This window comes from Pseudovirgaria hyperparasitica (genome assembly GCF_010093815.1).
Source record: "Pseudovirgaria hyperparasitica strain CBS 121739 unplaced genomic scaffold EJ05scaffold_7, whole genome shotgun sequence".
Taxonomy (NCBI): Eukaryota; Fungi; Ascomycota; class Dothideomycetes; order Acrospermales; family Acrospermaceae; genus Pseudovirgaria; species Pseudovirgaria hyperparasitica.
Window position 1 is genome coordinate 1,497,278 of NW_022985555.1, and position 19,629 is coordinate 1,516,906.

Consider the following 19,629-nt stretch of genomic DNA (forward strand, 5'->3'; position numbering starts at 1 on the left):
ATCTTGGCCCACTTACAAATAAGGCAAGGGCGTATCAATGACAAGTTGCGGGTACAAGGAGCGTGTTTGTAAAGTTCCTTAGAAGCCGATTATAACAGAAGAATCAGAAGAGTGGATTAAGAGTGCGGCAGCTTCAATGACTTGGACAGTAGGACAGTGAGCGACTGGCTGTTGTCGGTGAACTCGAACAAGACATGTGTGGCTGAGACGTTCAAAAGACGCCGAAGAAGGCAATCCACCAAACACGTCCCAGGCTGTAAAGAATCGAAAGACGAACCAACCGCTATCCAACGGTCGCTAGCAAAGAAGAAGAAGAAGAAGAAGAAGAAGAGAAAGTTTCGGTTTCTTTGAAGCGAGTGAGGAAGTTGAAGAAGTCAAGGCTCATCCGGGAGCCACAGGTCCATCCACAAGGCAAGCATGATACGGTGTGATGGAGCTTCTCATAACGACCAGCAAGACAGCCGGAAAGAGATATGCAGCCACATGGCAGTGACGAGAGCAGATGAAGGATCAGCACTAGAAACTGCAGAGCCATGGTACACATCAAACAGAGATGGTGAGGGCGGGGCCAGCACAGGCAAGGCGTCGCATGCATCGCAGTCATCGGGGCAGTGTATGGAGTGAGAGTGAGATGCGAAGTGTGAGCAACTTGTCGTTGAAGCTGCTTCTCGTCCACCCGTTGGCTGTAGTCCCCGGTCTAGGGCCCGAGCTTTTGGCAATCCCGCCCACCAATCCCGCGCCGTAACAGCCTCGTTGCTTGACTGTCTAAAATCACGGCCTCCTCTTCTCGTCCACTTGACTACCAGATGCGTGTCGAGCTGCTGATGTGCCATCGCTAGACGCAGCTGCATGGCATCTGGCTGGCTCTGCTCTCGCCACCACCAATACACACTGCGGTCCTCGTGCTGGAGTGGGCTGTCCTAGTTGTGTCGAGAGGGTGGGATTGCTGCGTAGCAGATTGCTGTTTGTCGCTGATGACACTCTCCACTCAGATGCTGCAAGTCCGGTCAAGATAATACAGAGCGTCTTTCCGGTCTGCCCGAATGGGCCTTGAACTCGCTGTGATGGCCATTCAACGCATATCCTGTGTGATGGTGTGATGTTCTACTCTGTCTCATCTCGTGGCCACTGCCTAGCACCTATGATTGTTAATATACGACCAGGCTGAGGAGTCTTCACTTGATTCTAACGGAACTGCCTACTATCAATCAACGAGGCCTGGTCTATCCCATGCCATAGCTGTTGCACACCCACCCGGTATACAGATCCGATTCGACGCCATTTACAAGGAAGAACCTCCCGGCCATGGCGCGACCCATGGTTCGCATCGGGAACGTCAATCTGACATGTGAGCAATCAGAAGCCCTCGTTGGAATCTTCCATGCTTTCCAGGTGATCGGTCAAGATGCGGCTGAAGGGAAGCCGCCTAGGAGAACATGTCCACCACTATGACTAAAACGGACCATATAGCGTTGTAAGAGATCGACCTCTCACGTTGCGTGGGGATGAAAGAAAATAACAGAAGGGTCGCGTGCGCCATGAATATGTGGAGGCTATGAGCACGCCAAATCAGCCCAAACACGTGCGTGATGAAGACGACGGTGGTGACGTGGAAGTGGAGCTTGGTTATAGTCGGGAGGTGCCGGGGGATATAGTGAGGTATCATCACATCTGTATAATGTCAAGATGAACATAGTCATGTTTAAACATCGTTACGATGGATTCATTTCGAATGTCCTTGTTGCTTAGATATTTCCTTATGTGTGCTTTATATCGTGTTTCTCGTCGTACATGTAAGTGAACTCCGTGTCAGATTGTCAACGTCTCTCTAGATCTGGCAGCTCCACCAAGTTCGAAACCACAATTTGCTAAACTTGTGTTCTTGATAATCAGAGCCTACGCCTGCTGCGCCTCTTGAGCGCGCGCTTTCTCTGCCATCGCTGCAAGGAATGCGTTCTTCTTCTGCATCCGTTCTGCCTCAATCTCCTTCAAGTACTCCCAGACCCACCTCGCACATTCTTCCTTGGCTGTCTTCTTGCCAAGCACATTGTGCACTTCGCCAATGCTTCCTGGAAACTTGGGGTCCCCGGGAAAGGATGCTGAGCAGTTCCAGAAGCCTTGTATCTGTGGATCGGATGGAACGTTCACGTAAAGGGGCTCGCGGATGCCAAGGCGACGCGCAAGAACCGAGACTTGCGAGACGAAGGTTTCATTACCAGGTGTGTTGTTGGGGGATGCAATTGGCAAGGCATCTTCTGGGCTCTTCAGCTCTCCATAGTCGGTCTCTGAACGATTTACGCTCGAACTAAGTGCGTTCTGCTTTTTTCTGGGCGTACGGGCCTCGTCCAATTGGCCGGTCTCTCGTAGCCACTTGATAGCTTCCATTGCAGCCTTCGATTTCGCCGATTTTTTGCTCGGTGAAGAGACGGTTCGGGAGCCAAATTTCCGGTCTTGGCCTGACGAGAGGGTGATACTCACTTCACAAGAGAATAATTGTTCACCACAAGTGAACATTTGGAAAGATGGGAGCGGCTTCGCAATGGCTTGGGCGAACTCTACAACCAGTCAGCAAAAGTTTATCGTCATTCTAGGCGACACCAAGTAGAGGTCCTACCTCCGAGAAGGCCAATCCAGTTCTCCGGCTCCGGCTCGACAGTTTGGACAGATCTCCTTAGTACAACAATCTCCTTCAGCTTTTGAAGTGCCTTTTCTGCTGCTCTCTCCTTGGCCTCCTTTTTGTTGCCATATGGTCCTTTATCTTCGACTTCCTGCCCGTCAAATGTAACTCTCGCCCCAAACCCAGGGCTACCATCTGGTGAGCCCTTGGGCACCTGTAACAACCCACTTGGTGTGAAGAATGTGAAAGTAGGAACGATTCTATTTGCCTGGCAAAGGTGCATAAATGCAGGGACATACTCGGACGCACGCGCTGCACGGGGCAAGGGCGAGCCCAGTGGTGATGGCTCTTTCGGGATGTCATGCGATATCATCCGCGCCTGAACCCGAGCGTTTAAGGCGGCAAGTTCCTCCGCTATGAAGTCGTTGATCCCTATGGGTTCCGACGAGGTAGGGCCGGGTTGCAAGGGTCTGGAAGTATCCATGTGTACACTAGTCATGATACAATGAGGCGCTGAAAGGTTTCCTGCTGTTCTACTTTCCACACTCTTTCTGAGACACCAAGCTGTCTGTGTATTTGCGGATTGGGGGTTGCGGCGGGGAAAAATGAGCGACTTTATATGTGGACGATACTTTCGAGTGCTCAGGCTGTAGATCTAAAACCCTCCAATGCCATGTTCATTGAGCCTTGCGCAGAGTCTTGCACAGAGCCTTGCGCAAAGCCTTGCTGATTGCAGCTTCACAGACACTGCGGAGCCATACTTGAAGCGGTACAACGCGCTAAACACATTCGACGCATGTGTGTGGTGTAGCACTCCCAGGATACCAAGGAAACGGGTAAGGTTTTCCGACCAAATGTATCAAATAAAGGGTATTGGTATGAATGGCGGTGCGTCTGATGCACGACAATTGGGCGATGCTCAAAAGTTTGCTCTTGTTTGCTGTTGTGCGACGGAAACGACTGGTGCTTAAGGCACCACGTGAGCGCGTGACAGAGCGCGTTTACTTCACGTGCGTGCCCTGAACCGTTCATTGAATTTGTACGTGAGAACGAGAAGTATCAAGAACTCAATAGTTTGCTTTCATTATATCATTGTACTTCACGCATAGACTAGAACTATTATTCCCCGTCCTCCAAAAGACCATCGTCCATCATGTCATCCTCAGATCGCATAACACTCTCGATGTATTTCAGCGTTCTTCGCACCGGTAGTCCCACCACGTTGTCAAATGATCCTTCGATGCTCTCGACAAGCACAGTCCCGATTCCCTGTATGCCATATCCTCCGGCTTTGTCAGCTCCCTCGCGGGTTCGCACATACGCGAGTATTAAATCGTCAGTTACTAATCCCGATCAGTATTGCCAAAGTTTGAGAGCACACAAACATGACAGATTCACGGACCTTCGTCATCGAACTTGACCGTTGTCTCCTCAACAAATGTTTGCTGCCGGTATCCTGGGTCCCGCAAACTCTCCAGCGGTCTCATGACGACCACTGCTGTCAGGACCTTGTGTGTGCCTTTGTCAATTCCATGTGTGCCAGAGTCGCGCAACGATTTTAGCATATTGATATGATCCTGCTCCGAGCGAGGCTTCTCCATAATGCGCCCGGTCATCGACACTACGACTGTGTCAGCCGCTATGACGAGCGCGGGCTCACCTAGCTCTGTGTTGTCCATCTCTTTGGCATACACCGAATTACATTTCTCTATAGCAGTCTGTAGTACGTATTCGAAAGGGGACATCGAGCTTTTTGGAAGGTTCTCGGCGAAATCTGAGGGTATGCATTCGATATCTTTGAGCCCGATCTGGTCACAAGATTAGTGATGAACGAGCCATGACATCGCTGCCCATACCTGTGCTAACAACTGTTTCCTTCTTGGCGATTTCGAGGCCAAAATCACTCTCTTCCCGCGAAGTGCTTTCAGAGCTGGCAGATCCAGGGGCAATGGACCTCGTGGCCGACCAGGCCCTCCCGCGCCCGCTTGTAGAGCTGGATGCGCAGCGGACTCATAAGACGGTGGCGGATCACTTGGTACTGAATTAGAGTCCAAGGGCGTACTTTTGGTATCATTAGACATTTTGAAAGGCTGTTGAGACCAGCCGAGCTGCCTGGGAGATTATTAAGGGAGAAGTCGATAGGGAAAGCTACGGACTCGGATCGGAAACCATCCATAGCAAACTATTATTATTGAACCAAGCTTATCGATAAAGCTCAATTTGCCCCTCTATAAAGTTTTCTTCCCCGCTAATGCTACTGGAAAGCAGAAAATGTTGCAGTCTTCTTTACAAAATTATGCGCCATTATGATATCGCATCCGGGAGAACTGCTATTTGGCGTGGCGAAGGTAGTCTCCGTTCGAATGAAGCAGCCCGTACCAGTCCTGCATGGGCGTTCATGATAGGCCGATAGCCCGGGTTCCATCAAAACTTTTTAAGTTGATACACCGTGACGCGGGCGTAGATTTCAAAGCAGCCGAGGCTAGTCTAGTCTCTTCGTTCGAAGCCGTATTCCTAACCATCTTTCGAACCTGCGCCGAACATGGACTCGGCCTCGTTTCGTCCGAACCAATGACGTACACCCTCAGACATGAAGTTTCCTAATCTTGCATCATCCCCTTGTGGTACCGTGAAGGCGCAATTGAACCGCGCTTGACCTTGTTAACGGTCCTGTATCTCTTCGTGGCATATCTCCCGTACCGAAACGAATACTTATAAAGTGTCGTGATCTTCCATTCATCCCAACTCTCTCATCGTGTAGCTCTCCATATCAAAAGAAACATCATGGCGAATATCGTCCCAAACAAAGGCCTCATCTTCAAATCTGCCCCCAGCGGCTGGCCTATTCCAGGCAAGGACCTCGCCATCGAGGCGCGTGACTTCGACCTCAACCAAGCCCCTCCCACCGGCGGCGTCACCACCAAAAACCACTACTTCAGCTTCGACCCTTACCAGCGCGGCCGTATGCGCGCGCCTGAGGTCAAATCCTACTCCCCGCCCTATACGCTCGGCCAGCCCATCACAAATCGCGGCATCCTGCGCGTGCTCAAGTCCGACAATGATAGATTCAAGCCAGGCGACTTGATCACTAGCCAGGATGCCACACCAATTGAGGAATACAGTGCACTGAGCGCGGATATACTGAGACGCGCGAGAGTACTGACGAATCCATATGGTCTGGATCCGAAGATATATTTGGGTGCGCTGGGTATGCCTGGATTGACTGCGTGGAGCAGTTTCTATGAGATTGGAGAGCCAAATCGGAGGAAGTTGGCAGGAGAGCAGAAGAAAAAGGCCGGAAAAGACGTCACGGATGATGACCTGAGGCCAGATACCATTTTCGTCTCGGCCGCGAGTGGGGCAGTGGGCCAGTTAGTGGGACAGTTGGCGAAGCACAACGGAATGCGAGTTGTTGGGAGTGTGGGCGATGACAAGAAGTTGGATTTCATCCTGAAGGATCTGAAATTTGATGCTGGGTTCAACTACAAGAAGCTGAGTGGGAAGAGCGTGACAGAGACGCTGAAGGAGCTAGCGCCCGAAGGTATCGATATCTACTACGAGAATGTCGGTGGTGAGCAATTGGAGGCAGCAATATCGAATATGAACGAGTTCGGCCGTATCAGTGAGCACGCCCAAACATACATCTTTGACTACTCACTAACAAACACAGTTGCGTGTGGCATGGTATCGCAATACAACCTCACACCCGATCAGCTATACGGCGTGAAGAATCTGATGAACATCGTCGGCAAGCGGATCAAGTTCCAGGGCTTCATCGTCGGAGACTTGACCGAGAAGTGGTCTCAGAACCATCAAGAGACACTTTCAGAGTGGCTCAGCAAAGGTGAGATGAAGGCGCAGATGAGCTTGACCCACGGCATCGACAATGCTGTAGAAGGATTCCTGGGCATGCTGAAGGGAGAGAACTTTGGCAAGGCAGTGCTCGTTGTCAATGATGAAGTTTAGATGGCTGTTATATGGAGAAGAGATGAGCATTCATACGTGTGTCTTGATAGGAGTAATGATCCCGTGTAGCATTATAGTATTTGAATGGATCTGAATTGTTGTATAGGAATGCATAGTTCGGAGATTGGCTGGGTCACAGACCATATATATGTCGATACAGGATTCCCTTCATACGATGTCAAATTCATGTCAGACATATACCAGTATACACGGAAGTCAAGCACATTCGGCCATACCAACCAGAAAGCAAGCGGTCCCGTTCGCTCCCGCCTATTTAAGCTGGTTAGGGGTGGATTAGTAGTTAGGTGGGTGACCACTAGCGAATACCCACTGCTGAATGTTTTGCTTTTTGACCGCTTGAGTCGTATTCATAACGTATATGCCCAGGAGTTATAACAGGTCTCCTTTTAAAGAAGCGATTTTATCTAATCAAGAGGGCCATGCATTGTTGATGAAGTATATCAACACTAATGATCCATTCACAGATGTACAAATAGCATCTATATCTGTGCTAGGAACGTACAGTCACGATCATGATTTCACTCATCCCAATCAACAGATGATTGTCTTCACCAGCAGTGGATGCTACATCAGCTCAGTCATATAAATCTTTCAAACTCACACACAACAAAGCATAATATGCGCTCTTTCCCACATGCGAAGAGACACTGACTCAACAAATCGTCTATGGGGACAACGAGCATCAGATGCCAGGACAAGCAAGCGACGAAGTATACCTTACAAATATTGTAATCAAGTGGGAAACGAATAAAGCTCGGTCTACGAAAAGAGTGACTTGTTCAGCTCGCTTGCTATAGAAGACGGGCGGCCAGGACGATCGATTTGTGTGTATGTGTGTGCGGGTCGGCATAGGGTTTAAGTATGGCTCAGGTATATACGGGCGTATATTAGAAAGGAGGATATGAGGTGTTGGACTTGCACCGTACGTATACTGCTATACTTGTCCTACTCGTCATGCCTTGTAAATTCGGCATGCGACGTATGAAGCTATTTCATATACGCAGGTGAGCATATAGTTATCTTTCTGGCACAAGCCTATGGACGCGACATATGGGATCGCTGTCGTCGTGTTAGAACCATATTTCGCGGAATCTGGAAGTTGGTAGTACCGCTATGACGAGGCTGTGTTAACAGGGGATCGGTTATGCTTATACTAATCAGAGAGGCGGCACGGTGACCGGGCAAAAGATGCCAGGGAGGCACTTAGCGAACGGATATTGCCTATTGTGCAAGCATTGGGGAGGTTTGTTTCATGATCACTGGTCATCATCATCATCACCATCGGCTAATGACGGAGGTTAACGGTGTCAACCGTGATCAATGGTCGTCATAATCATCGGCAATCGGCCAGAGACTACATAACGTGATTCGCGATCGGTTTGCGTCCAATCTCGTCCGACACGTACTGGACATCTCTAGTCGCATTGCCCGACTGGCAATAGAAGGAGGAATAAGACGTGGGTTGAGGGAGGATGGGAGATACATACAACATACGCGTAAGAGTCTGAGTCAATTCATACCCGGCACGACCGAGAAAAATAAACAGTAAGGAGGATACCAACGAATGGTAAGCTCCAGTGCGACCTATAATGGCACATTGCACATATATTAATTTCAAAGCCAATACGGAACGCACTTTCCCTAAGGGCGCAAAGATCATCATGCTTATAGTTTGCATCTACATCACCATGCACCGATGAATATCATCACCATCACCACATCATCTCGGCTACATAGGCCTGAGTGACCGATCAAGAGCAGACAAGCACATGGGAAGCATCCATCTCATATGTTAGGGCACATAGCAGGACCTATCGAAACACATTAGTAGTGTGTGGATCTTGAGACAGCGGGAAATTTGAGAGGGCAAGCACCCTTTATATGTGCGGTGTACAATCGGTTGATGAGTGCCAGGTAGGATGGTTGGGGCCTGTGAAGGTATGGTATGCGAATGGGCAGGCAAATTAGGGGTATTGTAGGTCATATTGTGAATGGAACAAGCATTGGCACGCTGCTCAACTATGCCAGCAGAGAACGTAGTAGATAATCCTTGATCTGACAATCGTCGATTACTGCGGCTAACCATGGATGAACGCGGCTATATTGCTACAGAGATGCCAGCTCTGTGTCATTAGATAAACGAGATACACGTCTGATGCATTGGTATAAGTGAAACGCAGAGATATCGTGCGATCCACCCTGCAGTCGGGAGTGAAGTAGAGATCTCCTACGAGGCATTGTCAGGGGCACTACGCCTTTCAAACCGCAGTCAGGGAGGGAAGTACTACTTCCATCAAGAAGAGCCGAGAGAAGCGGCTCACACGTGTGTACGTGACGTGAAAGTAATACAAAACACAACCAGACGCAAACAGCTCATCACAACAGTCAAACATGACACCCCTAAGCACCGCAATGCACCACAAACCGCATAAAATCATCATTACCCTATGTGCGACTCTACATCACGTGCACCCGAGAAGAAGAACCCCGCTCAACCCAGAGCGTGAAAAAAACTGTATTCCTCACCACGGCTCCAATTCCCTCCCCGCTTTGCCCCTTACTCTATCTATCTTGGAAGCCCCTTCTTCTGATGGGAATGTTCTACCACGCCTTCCTCGCCCACCACCCCTTTCCACGCCCGTAGTAAGATCCGGTCGGAGATGCCCAGCCAGTGGTATGTCCGTATCCGCCCTCGTTCGACGTGGGAGTGTGAATCTCGCCGGGTCCGCCAGGACCACCGTAGCCCCACGAGCTCGGCGACGGTGCAGGTTCGGGTGTTGCTTGACCGCCATATCCATCGGTAGGATTACCGTTACCGTCGTAAGGATGCTCAGTCGGAACACCACCACCCACAGGACAGATGGTAGTTGTCTCCGTCTTCGTCGTAGTCTCTGTCGTTGTTACGGTGACACTGATGGTCACTGGCTGCGGCACATATTCCGGGATCTTGGTGACTGTGACGATGCTTTGCGGGGGACATGTCTCGATGGGCTCAAATGTCCAGGGAGCATCTGGCGTGTGGACGTTTGCGATGATGCTGGTGGTGAGCCAGGTTGAGTATACGTCGGAACCTCCGTTGTGGCCGACGGAGGTAGATGTTGGGACGAATGTGGTGAGATAGTCGGTGACCATGGTGGGATTGTGTGTTGGTGGATTTAGCGGTGGTGGTGAATACATGATTGATTGAGGCGGTGATGGACTTGGAGTCGCTGGGGGCGAATGTGGTGGAGGTGGTGGACTGCCGCCTGTTGGGTGTGGGTTCCAGCCTGTGGGATTTGGTGTGTGACCACCTGTTGGAAACGGATTCCAGGGTATATGGCCGTCATTCAAGGGACGGTGAGGAAATGCTGCGAAGGCTGAGCCAGCAAGAGCAGGCAGACTTAGGACTGAAGAGCGCATGGCGAGAAATCAAGGTTAATATGAGGACAATGAGGAGATGTTGAGAGTCTGAAACGACTGATAGATCACTGATCAGGGCCAACTTGAAACGAGGGTTGTCCTGTCTAGCAATAATACACGTCAAGCTCAATCCTGAGAGGTCGCAATAACGAGGGACGACGAGCCAAGAAATATGATAGATTTACAAGTGAGCTGTAGAATGAGCGAGGTTCTTCCTTAGATATACTCAGGCGTGTGCGCCACGACCCACAAGGCTGTTCAGGTGGGAAATTACTCAGATAACGACGTACCTCAAGGTATGTTGCTGTCATCATCAGTCCGATCATGCCGGGAACCCACCTGGTGCGCCCGAAGGAACAGTCGCATCGTCTGTGACGATACGGCCCATAGCTGAGCAAGACAAAACGAACAGGGATGCACATTGGATGCACAGCCAGGACCCTTTGTCAGATTACGAGGACGGATGGTAATGCCGGCGAGGTATACCAGTGGATGGCCTCAGCTAGCCATGATCGCATAAGCCCCCATCGTGTTCCCTCCTCTTGAGCATCATAATCATCTCTTTAGCTTCAACACAGATACGAGAGTAGTTCCAGCGTGGCGTGCTCTCGAACAACATCTGGTTAAAAGTACGTAGTCTCAATGAAATGCGTGGCTGGAGAAAACGACAGGAAAGAGAAATCCCAAGACATTGGTTGATGGAACTGTACCAGTTCGCTTATAGCCGTGCTAGTCCAATTCTGGAAATAGCAGCTAACTAGAGCCGAGACAGGAATAAAACGTACATATTTTTATCATTGCTGATGTCCGTAAGCAGTAAGCGTCCCCAGCCCCTGCCCACATCCACCTAGCCACCATCATGACGAGTCCACTGAGACCTCAACATCTACCACGGTGGCTTGATCCAGCGGGATTCCATTATATTGCCCCTCCGCCGCTCTTCGATTCCGTGGCTCTCACTTGTGACTGTGCTCACTCATTCTCCACTGTCAGACCGTTGTGCACGGAATCGAGCGTTACGTGCGGGCTGGATACGATATGCTGGCGCTTCTTGCTGCTGTTTGTGGAAGAGAAACATCACAACAGGCCTGAATGGGCTATGTAGGTACATTATCGACGATTTTTATGGCTACACGTGGAGTAATTGCTGGTACTGGTATGTCGTAGTCGAGCGTTGCAGCAGCATCATACGACTACGAACTCTGGTGAGACTGTGAGGAATCGAAGGCCAGTCTCCTGGTCATGCTGGCCGGTGAGCTTCATGCGCATAGATCGGATTCCAGCCTCTTTCCATTGTCTCTCAGCCTCAAACCAAATTTGAACAACGCTCGTATCACCAGCTACTGAGTGCTCCCTCTTAGCAGTCCTGACTCTCCGTGATCAAACTCGCTGGAACATCCACAAGTAACAGTCTTCGAGCGAGGCGGAATCGGAGTACTCGATCCTCGTAACCCGGTCTGCAATGTAACGTGCCGGCACTTGCGGAACCTCACTCTTCCTCCGGGACGAATAATCACCTTACCAAGAATCTCGCCAGAACGTCCACAACGCATGACAGCGGTAATCCGGCAAGCTCGAACGTGTCATGTTCGATAGTCTGATCTGCGGGACCCTAATTGGCCTGTCTAGTCATTCTCAGGTAAAGCTTATGCAGACCTCACATCGACTAGTGCATCCTATCCATCCATCCTTGGCTTACACAATCTCTCAACCATCAACGGTCGCTGAGCAGGCCATTGAGTCCTTTGTCCACAAATACTTGCATGTAAAGAGCACCGGGTAGGATACGATGGAGATTTGAAACGCAACAACAGAAAAAGACACATGTTGGTTGATATTATTGTTGGAAGACAAACAGTGGGGGCCGAAGGCGAAACAACACAGCCACTGGGGCGACCCCAAATTAACAATAAGACGTGCTTAGAAACACTTTTGGTATGCCATCCTGTCAGATTTGCGTCGTAATCAAAGCAGCTATTTCGTGAGATGCTTGCGGTAAAAGCTCTTCGATGTCATCGGTCAATTGTCGACGTTTTATTCACTTGCGATGCTGGTGGAGGGTCATGCAACTAGACCTCATTAGGACTAGTGTTAGGAGGAGAGATGAATATCTCGCGTGTATCACACCTGCAGTATCATAAGTTTGTCTTGTCTCGCTCAGCACTCAAGCGTTCAAAGTAGATACTTAGAGGACTTTTTGCAGTGGGAGAATGATGTGGAAAGTCGATGATACCGCGCGTGCTTAGCGTCGCAGAAGTAGTGCGTAAGAGAGGGGGTATATATGAGGAAGGAAAGAAGGACTGGGGCATTTCGGTACCTGGATGGACGAAGGTTCAGATGACTGAGAACAACGCTTCTCTTAATTAATTGAGTAATGTGATGAGATGCTGTAGGTATAGGCATGGCATGGGCGTAGGATGATGAAAGGCTTTTTTGTATACATGCACAAGTGGTTTTGCGCTTCTCGTTGGTTTTCGTAAATGTACTAGTAGGCTGTTTAATATCTGATTACTCAACGCTGAAGAGTATGCATGGACCGGATAGCTGTCCTCAGGTTCTCTAGCTGCTGACTATTGAACGACGAGCATTCCGCCTAGAAGGTTTTAGATATGCAGAAGAGACTGGATGCATTGACGCGGGCCTGTTAGTGAGGTTTGATATGAGGTCAATCGAAGTCGAATGCTATGTGTCGTAGTATGCTGCTGGGCTTAGCATATTGATTGGGCTAACGCGAAATCACGTTTCCCCTATTCACACCTACTCTCTTGTGCCCAAATGGCACTCGACTGCTAACGCAATTTCCGTGTGGTCACGACGTATTCGTCGATGACCGTTAAATGATACGTGTGGTCGTTACACCAAGAATCTAGGACGATGAGTACAAACCTACTTTACTCATCTTGTGCCTGTTTACCTGTGCCGTGCGTATAACGATTGTTCCTATGGGCTGTGACGTAAGTTCGAGACTTCGCGGCAATTGCTATGTGTCTCCTACATCCACCAGTACATATGATCCACCTTATTGTCCATCAGTTTCCCTTTAACAAGTGTGAGCTCTCAGCCGTTGCTTGGGTAAGTAACACAGCGAAGTGTTCGTCGTTGCAGTCCAAGGGTGAAACAATGGATGAGTCCTCCATCGACAGAGTCGTGAGCCATCGCTGAAAGTTCGTGCGCGGAGTGTAGCACCTGCTGGCGGGTGCTGCAAGTATGCCGATCACTGCCATTCTGAGAGTGACAGCTCGCACAGCGATATCAACAGCGCTGATCCTTCCCAGACCCAGTAAAACAACTACACCGGGCGAGTGCATGACAACAGTTGGGTACTTGCCAAAGTGAATCCCTAGAGCGGAAGTAATTATTTGTGATGCAGACAAATAGACGACTCCCAGTGTCTGCATCCTGCTATTTGTGCGTGGTCTGTTGATACGTGGCGCCACGAACATTCTCATCGCGGAAGTGAGGCAGCTGATGATCATGCAACTTTGCGAGCTTGAAGTTATCACTTCTCTCCAACAGATCGATCTCTACGTCCAAATATTCGCACATCTAGATCGAGATCATCCGTTGATGCCCTAGGCAAATGCCGAGAGTGCCTCCAAGGAAGGGCCGATCTGTCAGATGACACGAGGATGTTTTTCGTATTAGCAGTAAATTTTGAGGACCCGATAATGTTGCACACTGGAGGATGTGCTGAAATAAGTAGATATAGGCATTGATGCATAAGCTACTCGGCCGACAGATCCCTCTGAGCGTGTGTGCTTGGATCCTGTATGGCAGTCTACTCTCGCGGGTCTTTCGACCAATACTGATACATGATTGATGACCAAGCCCCGTGAGGTCAGCAGTCAAGATGTGAGACACCCGTACTGGGCTATGGAAGGTCTTGCGACACATGCCGATGTATTTGGTGGACGGGTGTGACCACGAGGCTCGAATGCTTGGACTGCAGCCTCGCGCAACTGACATGAGTTCTGTATCACGGAAGCCTCCGGAGCTGTTGCCATTTCCGAGACTTGTGAATTATGCTTGCAGCAGGCCTGATCAGGCCACTCCCAGCGATGCCAGCACAACTGAGCAACCCTGTGTCGCACTGTCCCATGTTGTACACCATACAATGCAGTGAACCGCCAGGGCTGCAGACTGCAGCAAGTAGGTGACAAGTCCTAGGGCACGGTTACCAACACCCGCGCGATGATAATAAGAAGAGCCACCGTGTCGGGGGCCGCCGCGTTACACCAGAAAAGTCCAGAAGCTGGGATAGACGAACTCTTCCTCAAAGATTCGCCTTACTTGCTCGAGAATGAATTTTTCCACCTTCCCAACATTCTTCAGGACCTGCTTTCCACCTTCCTTTTGTCCGATCTCGCTCTCAACGCGGATTTGTTCGAGCAAACCCCCAGCTACCTGCCGTCGGGTGGCCGCATGCTCCAGACTAGTGCCAAGTGGAGCCTCATTACTGATTATGGACTCCGCATCCTCTGGTGCGAGGAAGCAGAAGTGTGCCTTCTTCCGGATGTAAGCTAGAATTGATACACCGTCAAACGTGATGCCTGTGATATTGAGTTTAATGGGAATTTCTACAAAGCTAGGCATGGGGTAGTCCAACAGGATCGAAGCTGTAATTCCTAACTTGATGTCGCCGGAGTACTTGACGTGTGACACCACTTGGATATCATTGGCATCTGGTTCCGAAAGCGGTGGCTCCTCTCCCTGAAGTTGCTCAAACGTACCAGTTTCATAAGTATCGACCTCGGACCCTGCAGGCGAATGAGGCCTGCTACTATTCTGCAGATGTTGAGAGGGTGGTCTGGAGCCAGGATCAGCTATAGAAGGCGGAGAGCTGGAAGTGATAGAACCAGCCGGGGCACGTGACGATGGCTGGAACTCTCGCATGCTAGCATGCTGTTGATGGGCGTCCGGCCAACCATGGTGGAATTGGGCACCTGCCACAGCAGCAAGTGGAGTCGTAGTACCAGGTAGACCAGCGCTGAAAGGCATATGAAAGTAGCTCAGATTTGACGAGCCGCCCAGCAGACCTGGTGTGGGTGCTCGTGAGAGGAATGGCGCACCAGGGAGTTGCTGCTCGCTGGATGAGTAGCTAGCGCGTGGACCACTGGACCTTGTATAGTAGTCGAATGAGTTATTGTCCACTCTTTGGCCGTTTTCGCCTCGAATTTTGGCATGCGGATCGGTAAGGGTCGGTGGATGGTCACTTGGCTTGCTGCCTAACAGTGCAGACTGGGCGCCGCTATCGGTTCCTCCGTCTCCATTCTCGGTCCCATCGTCTTCATCATCCTCGTAAAAGTCGGGGAGTGGATCACAGATGTCTTTGATCTCTATCTGAGGAGCAACATGGCCAAAGTCAAAGTTGTGTACTTGAACGGAGCGTATGAATCGCGGGAGCGGAACCTGCTGGAATTTGTCATGGATGAATGCACGAATGCTCTCAGCAAGATCAGCTCCGTCGGAGCCACCAGTGAGCTTCTGCCAGTTAACGTCAACAGACATCAGGCCTGATTGATGTGATTTGAGGTGGTGGGTGGATGAAAAGGGTTGGAAATGGAAAGGCGCGCCGAGCTCATGCAAATCCGTGCGCCCACCTGAAGCGGGCAGGGCCAGGCTAACCAGTATTAGCGGCTACCTACCTGTGTTTGCCTGAGCGGCTGAGCCTGACATGAGCCTGAGCCAGGTAAGCCTGAGCCTGAGCCAAGTAGTAAGCGCGCACTCGCAGCGCGTGTGTGTGTGTGGAGGAGTGCAGCTGGAATACAGTCGTTCGCAATAAACCTTATGAACCTTGACAGCAGCCCGAGATGAATGCAACTTCGCCTGGCTGACCCTTCCTTCAAATATTGACTCATCATCCCTTCAAGTTGGCAATCGTCCTCTTACCGAGTGCCGTGTCCGCATCAACTTTCGGTCTCTTGACCACCTGTTCATCGAATTATATTATCGCATTGAGTGATCGTCGCTTGGCCGTCGTCTAGTAGAGGTTGCCAGCTTGCATTAGCAGCGCTTGTATCCAGGCGAAGCGGTCTGATACAGCGTCTGCGTCTAGATCGCACGCCTCCTGCAATACTAGCTTTGTCGCTATCAGATAAGTGTGCGGGGTGCGGTACAGGAGACGTCTTACCCAACACTTCCCTTATCTATTGGCTGAATGAGTGAAGAAGTGGTATTTGTTGCGTGATGTGCTTGTTGTGTGTGTCTTATATCATCGTGCCACTCTGGACCTTGGAATGCTCTAGTGCATAAACTGTTACGCCGTGGAGATGAATCAGGCCAGAGCATTACCGCTTTCTGTTGCAGCTTCTGCGACAATTGCCAAGCACAGCCTGTATGGACATCTGTCAATATCAGACGTGCGTCGACCTAGTGAACAGCGCGTTTAGTCCTGAACTCCGAATATGCATAGCTTTTGATATTGAATTGCCCAAATAGGGCTTGTTGAGTAGGGAAGTCCAGACAGAAACTGTAACGGTTCTCCTCATAAGGCAACTTGGGGCACGTCGATCAGAGATCTGATGCAGAGAAGGCTGCACAACCGATCCGTCCGTTGGCCAGCCTGTTTCTCGAACCCAGTCGGTCTTCGATGGCTGCGGAGACTTGCGCGCGGAACAGGGATGGCTTAATGAACTTTGATAGTCAAAAGGTAGTCGTCATCTACCATGATCCATGATCCATGCTGCATGTCTGCAGCAAGAGACAAGGAAGAGCTTTTTCTGAGTCAGGCTCAAGCATTTGATGACCGCCAGTCGTCCTGACACTAAAATCTCTCCATCAGCGTTCCGTTCCCTTGCGTCCATCCGAAGACAGCTTACAGTTGTACAGAACGGTTCTCTGTGGCTAATAACGGCCCGTCCCTCGGATCGATCGGGACAGGAAGCGCCAGCATATGTACCGTGTCCGCGACAAGAACGTAGGCTGTCTGACAGGCGGTCGTGTCACGTTCCCAGACGAAGTCCGCAATGTGAGGATGGGGAAATGACATATGGCAGCTCTCTGGATAAGGACGGAACAGGAGGAAGGGTTGTAGCCTTTCGTGATCCGAAGCCCCGAAGCCCCACCTGATGATCCATGTTGGTCTGCTGCGCTGCAGTGTGCTATGGATGCGTGCTCTCGTTTAGAGGGTCAGGATCATATGGAGCATCCCCACCCCGCTGCCAGAGGGCATTATTGATGAGACGTGGTCGATGCAGGAAGGTGGAAAGACTCTGGGCTCTGGACGCGGCACATACCATGATCATGATGCTGCTGTTGGTCAAGGGACTGTTTGCATTGCGTTCAAAGGTGATTTTTATCCCTGCCCTTTGATAGCCCTCCCTGGCTTAGGCTTTTCTGCAGGCATGCCGATTATAGGCCCTTTGAGCGGTCTCGCCCTTGTCCCGCGTTGCCAATGCGTTTGATAGGCGACATGGTGCCTGTTGTCAGCCCGCCTCTGCGTGCATGGTTGGATGGCTAAGCGCGCAAGGCTTGCTGTCTAACATCTCCCGCAAAACTTGTAGACAAGCTGTCACCTCGGTTCGTAACATTTACAACGATGCTAGCAGACTGTTGCCATGTTTTCAAGGGTGCCAAGAATGGTTTAGATCATAGTCGGCTTGGTTCAATTATATCCTGGCATGTTGCCCCAACCAGTCCGCTCATGCATGACTCTGTGTCAATCTAGAGAATATGTCCCATCGCCGGTGCCGGCATCCAAACAGCCTCCGCATGAGCCTGGTGTGATCACCGAGAAAGATCGCCCCAATAATACAGTCGAGAAGTACCCTGAAATGTGCAATCCTGCCGAACGCTGGTCGTGTGCTTCGTGACCTTCGTCCACGTGGCCGCTGATTGTCCTAACGCCATAACTTTTTGGGCCGCCAGAACAACTCGATATGCTCGCCCTGTTTAAGGGACATGCGCTAAAGGAACCAATGCGACACCAACCAAGGAAACTCGTGTGATAGCATGAGTTGACAGAATTCTTTCGCCTTTCGCGTTCGAATCTATGCTCCAGTGCTACCTTTCATCGTGAAACGTGGAGGAGGGGCGAGGGATAGGTCTACGGAGCTCCTGCACCTGGTTAGCCAATTGGTCATTTCCAGAAAGTGCCCAGCACGCGAAGCTCATGTATGAAACATACCTATGGATTACAGCTGTCACATTTCTCCGTTCGATGATCCAAGTCTCTTGTGCTCACGTTCGGGCATGGCGAGCTTGTAGTCTTGGACGTTGCGCATGGAGCGATATCCACTACAACATGACCACAGCCATAGGTTCGAACAATTTTGGTACACATCTTGATAACCTCCTTCACGCTCAACGTTCTGATTTGTGGAGCCGTAATCTGCGCGGATAATCGGGATGTAGGTGGATCGATCTAGGAGGATAAAGACGAGAGCAAATTGAACCGGCGAGATCAAGACTTGAGAGGAAGACGCAGGGCTATTCGTGTGGCGAGCTATCAAATGACCTGCAGGAAGACTGTGGTAGTATCAAGTCGCTGCAATGACGAGGCGTGGTTGGAGTACGTCTCCCGTAGAGGCGGGGAGGAGAGGGTCTGATGAGTGAGTTAGGTACTTGTGAAGTAAAATCAACCGGACAGAACAAACCTCACAGCGCAAGGCGAGAAGACGCTTTATACCGAACGCATAGAGCTTCCGGAGAACTGGTTCCTTTTGAAATTGTGCAAAGTGGTTTGCGTTCCTTGAGTGCGACGTATCCAAGTCTAAGGCGTTGGCCCATACGCGGGTAGGCAAGGACATTTTCTACGACGGCGCGTTGGAGACATGAGCGAACAGGGATACGAACGGCGGGCAGGCTAGAAAGATGCCTGTGATTGTTCCAGCATGGGGAGACCATTTGACCAATTGATAGCCTGCCGGGGGGTGGTGGCTTCAGATGGGGTTGCTTGGGTGTGCTTGGACTTGGTGCCTGGGGAGGGTCGAGGGTGGTGGTAGGCAGGTAGCAAATAGCAGCAGGTAATTAGCTGGTAGCTGGTAGCAGCAAGTAGCAGGTAGCCACCACCACTACTACTGACTACTGGGAACCCTCGAGAAAAGCCTCAAGAAGAGCGGCGCAGGGTCTGGCTTCGTTTCCGCCCGTTGATATCACCACTAATAATTACCTCCTGCTTCTCTTCCTCCTCCACCTCCGCAAATATAACAAGGATCACCGACTTTATTCTTTTCAAACTCAGTTGCAAACTTTTTTCCTTTTCTGTTTCTCTCAGCTGTCAACAGCATCCTTTTGCTCTATCGGCTAATTTTACCCCTATAGAGGCCGAGTGAGAGCCGCACGCACGCACGCACATACAGCTCATTTGTGAACAGGTTACAGGTTACCGTCACCGATACGGACTACGGACGCAGCTTACCGTACGTCCTTTCCGCGCAATGACCTCCGGTTCGTCTCTGTGATGGATGATCCTCGTCCGTGTCACGCGGACGAGCGCTGAGAAATGTCATTTCAGCATATTCCCCACGTTCGGAATAGTATGCTTGTGCCCTATACAAAGGTTCTAGCTGCAACTTGCAACAAGAGTTGCAAAAAAGTTCTTGGTACTGCCCAGCCGCTATGTCAGATGGACCATATTCTCATACCGGCTCGATTACGACTGTGCCGCTGCAGATCTTCAGACTTCT

At 50.5% G+C, this 19,629-nt stretch overlaps 7 protein-coding genes across 7 annotated transcripts; 1 reads left to right on the forward strand and 6 right to left on the reverse strand.

The window, feature by feature from the left end:
* Positions 1-1,703: 1,703 nt before the first annotated feature.
* Positions 1,704-2,601, reverse strand: EJ05DRAFT_364511 (uncharacterized protein). The gene has a single exon (XM_033741103.1). It carries the CDS (start codon positions 2,512-2,514, stop codon positions 1,897-1,899), a length of 618 nt encoding a protein of 205 aa, XP_033601251.1. The 5' UTR covers positions 2,515-2,601; the 3' UTR covers positions 1,704-1,896.
* Positions 2,602-3,736: 1,135 nt separating this feature from the next.
* EJ05DRAFT_538100 (Maf-domain-containing protein) lies at positions 3,737-4,773 on the reverse strand (the record flags this gene model as incomplete). The annotated part of the gene is made up of 3 exons (XM_033749431.1): positions 4,474-4,773; positions 4,020-4,425; positions 3,737-3,960 (listed from the first exon to the last, which is right to left on the reverse strand). The coding sequence occupies exons 1-3, from the start codon at positions 4,696-4,698 to the stop codon at positions 3,737-3,739; spliced, it is 855 nt and encodes a 284-aa protein (XP_033601252.1). The 5' UTR covers positions 4,699-4,773.
* Positions 4,774-5,092: 319 nt separating this feature from the next.
* Positions 5,093-6,760, forward strand: EJ05DRAFT_476109 (NAD(P)-binding protein). The gene is made up of 2 exons (XM_033743954.1): positions 5,093-6,239; positions 6,288-6,760. Exons 1-2 carry the CDS (start codon positions 5,402-5,404, stop codon positions 6,581-6,583), a joined length of 1,134 nt encoding a protein of 377 aa, XP_033601253.1. The 5' UTR covers positions 5,093-5,401; the 3' UTR covers positions 6,584-6,760.
* A 2,365-nt stretch (positions 6,761-9,125) lies between these two features.
* On the reverse strand, positions 9,126-10,432 carry EJ05DRAFT_364869 (uncharacterized protein). The gene has a single exon (XM_033741106.1). The coding sequence runs from the start codon at positions 10,001-10,003 to the stop codon at positions 9,206-9,208; it is 798 nt and encodes a 265-aa protein (XP_033601254.1). The 5' UTR covers positions 10,004-10,432; the 3' UTR covers positions 9,126-9,205.
* A 2,600-nt stretch (positions 10,433-13,032) lies between these two features.
* EJ05DRAFT_500321 (uncharacterized protein) lies at positions 13,033-13,446 on the reverse strand (the record flags this gene model as incomplete). Its single annotated transcript, XM_033746977.1, has 1 exon — positions 13,033-13,446. One exon carries the CDS (start codon positions 13,444-13,446, stop codon positions 13,033-13,035), a length of 414 nt encoding a protein of 137 aa, XP_033601255.1.
* Positions 13,447-14,120: 674 nt separating this feature from the next.
* EJ05DRAFT_364863 (uncharacterized protein) lies at positions 14,121-15,794 on the reverse strand. Its single transcript, XM_033741105.1, has one exon. The coding sequence runs from the start codon at positions 15,509-15,511 to the stop codon at positions 14,234-14,236; it is 1,278 nt and encodes a 425-aa protein (XP_033601256.1). The 5' UTR covers positions 15,512-15,794; the 3' UTR covers positions 14,121-14,233.
* Positions 15,795-18,144: 2,350 nt separating this feature from the next.
* Positions 18,145-18,750, reverse strand: EJ05DRAFT_500323 (uncharacterized protein; the record flags this gene model as incomplete). Its single annotated transcript, XM_033746978.1, has 3 exons — positions 18,145-18,469; positions 18,517-18,545; positions 18,598-18,750. 3 exons carry the CDS (start codon positions 18,748-18,750, stop codon positions 18,145-18,147), a joined length of 507 nt encoding a protein of 168 aa, XP_033601257.1.
* Positions 18,751-19,629: the final 879 nt, after the last annotated feature.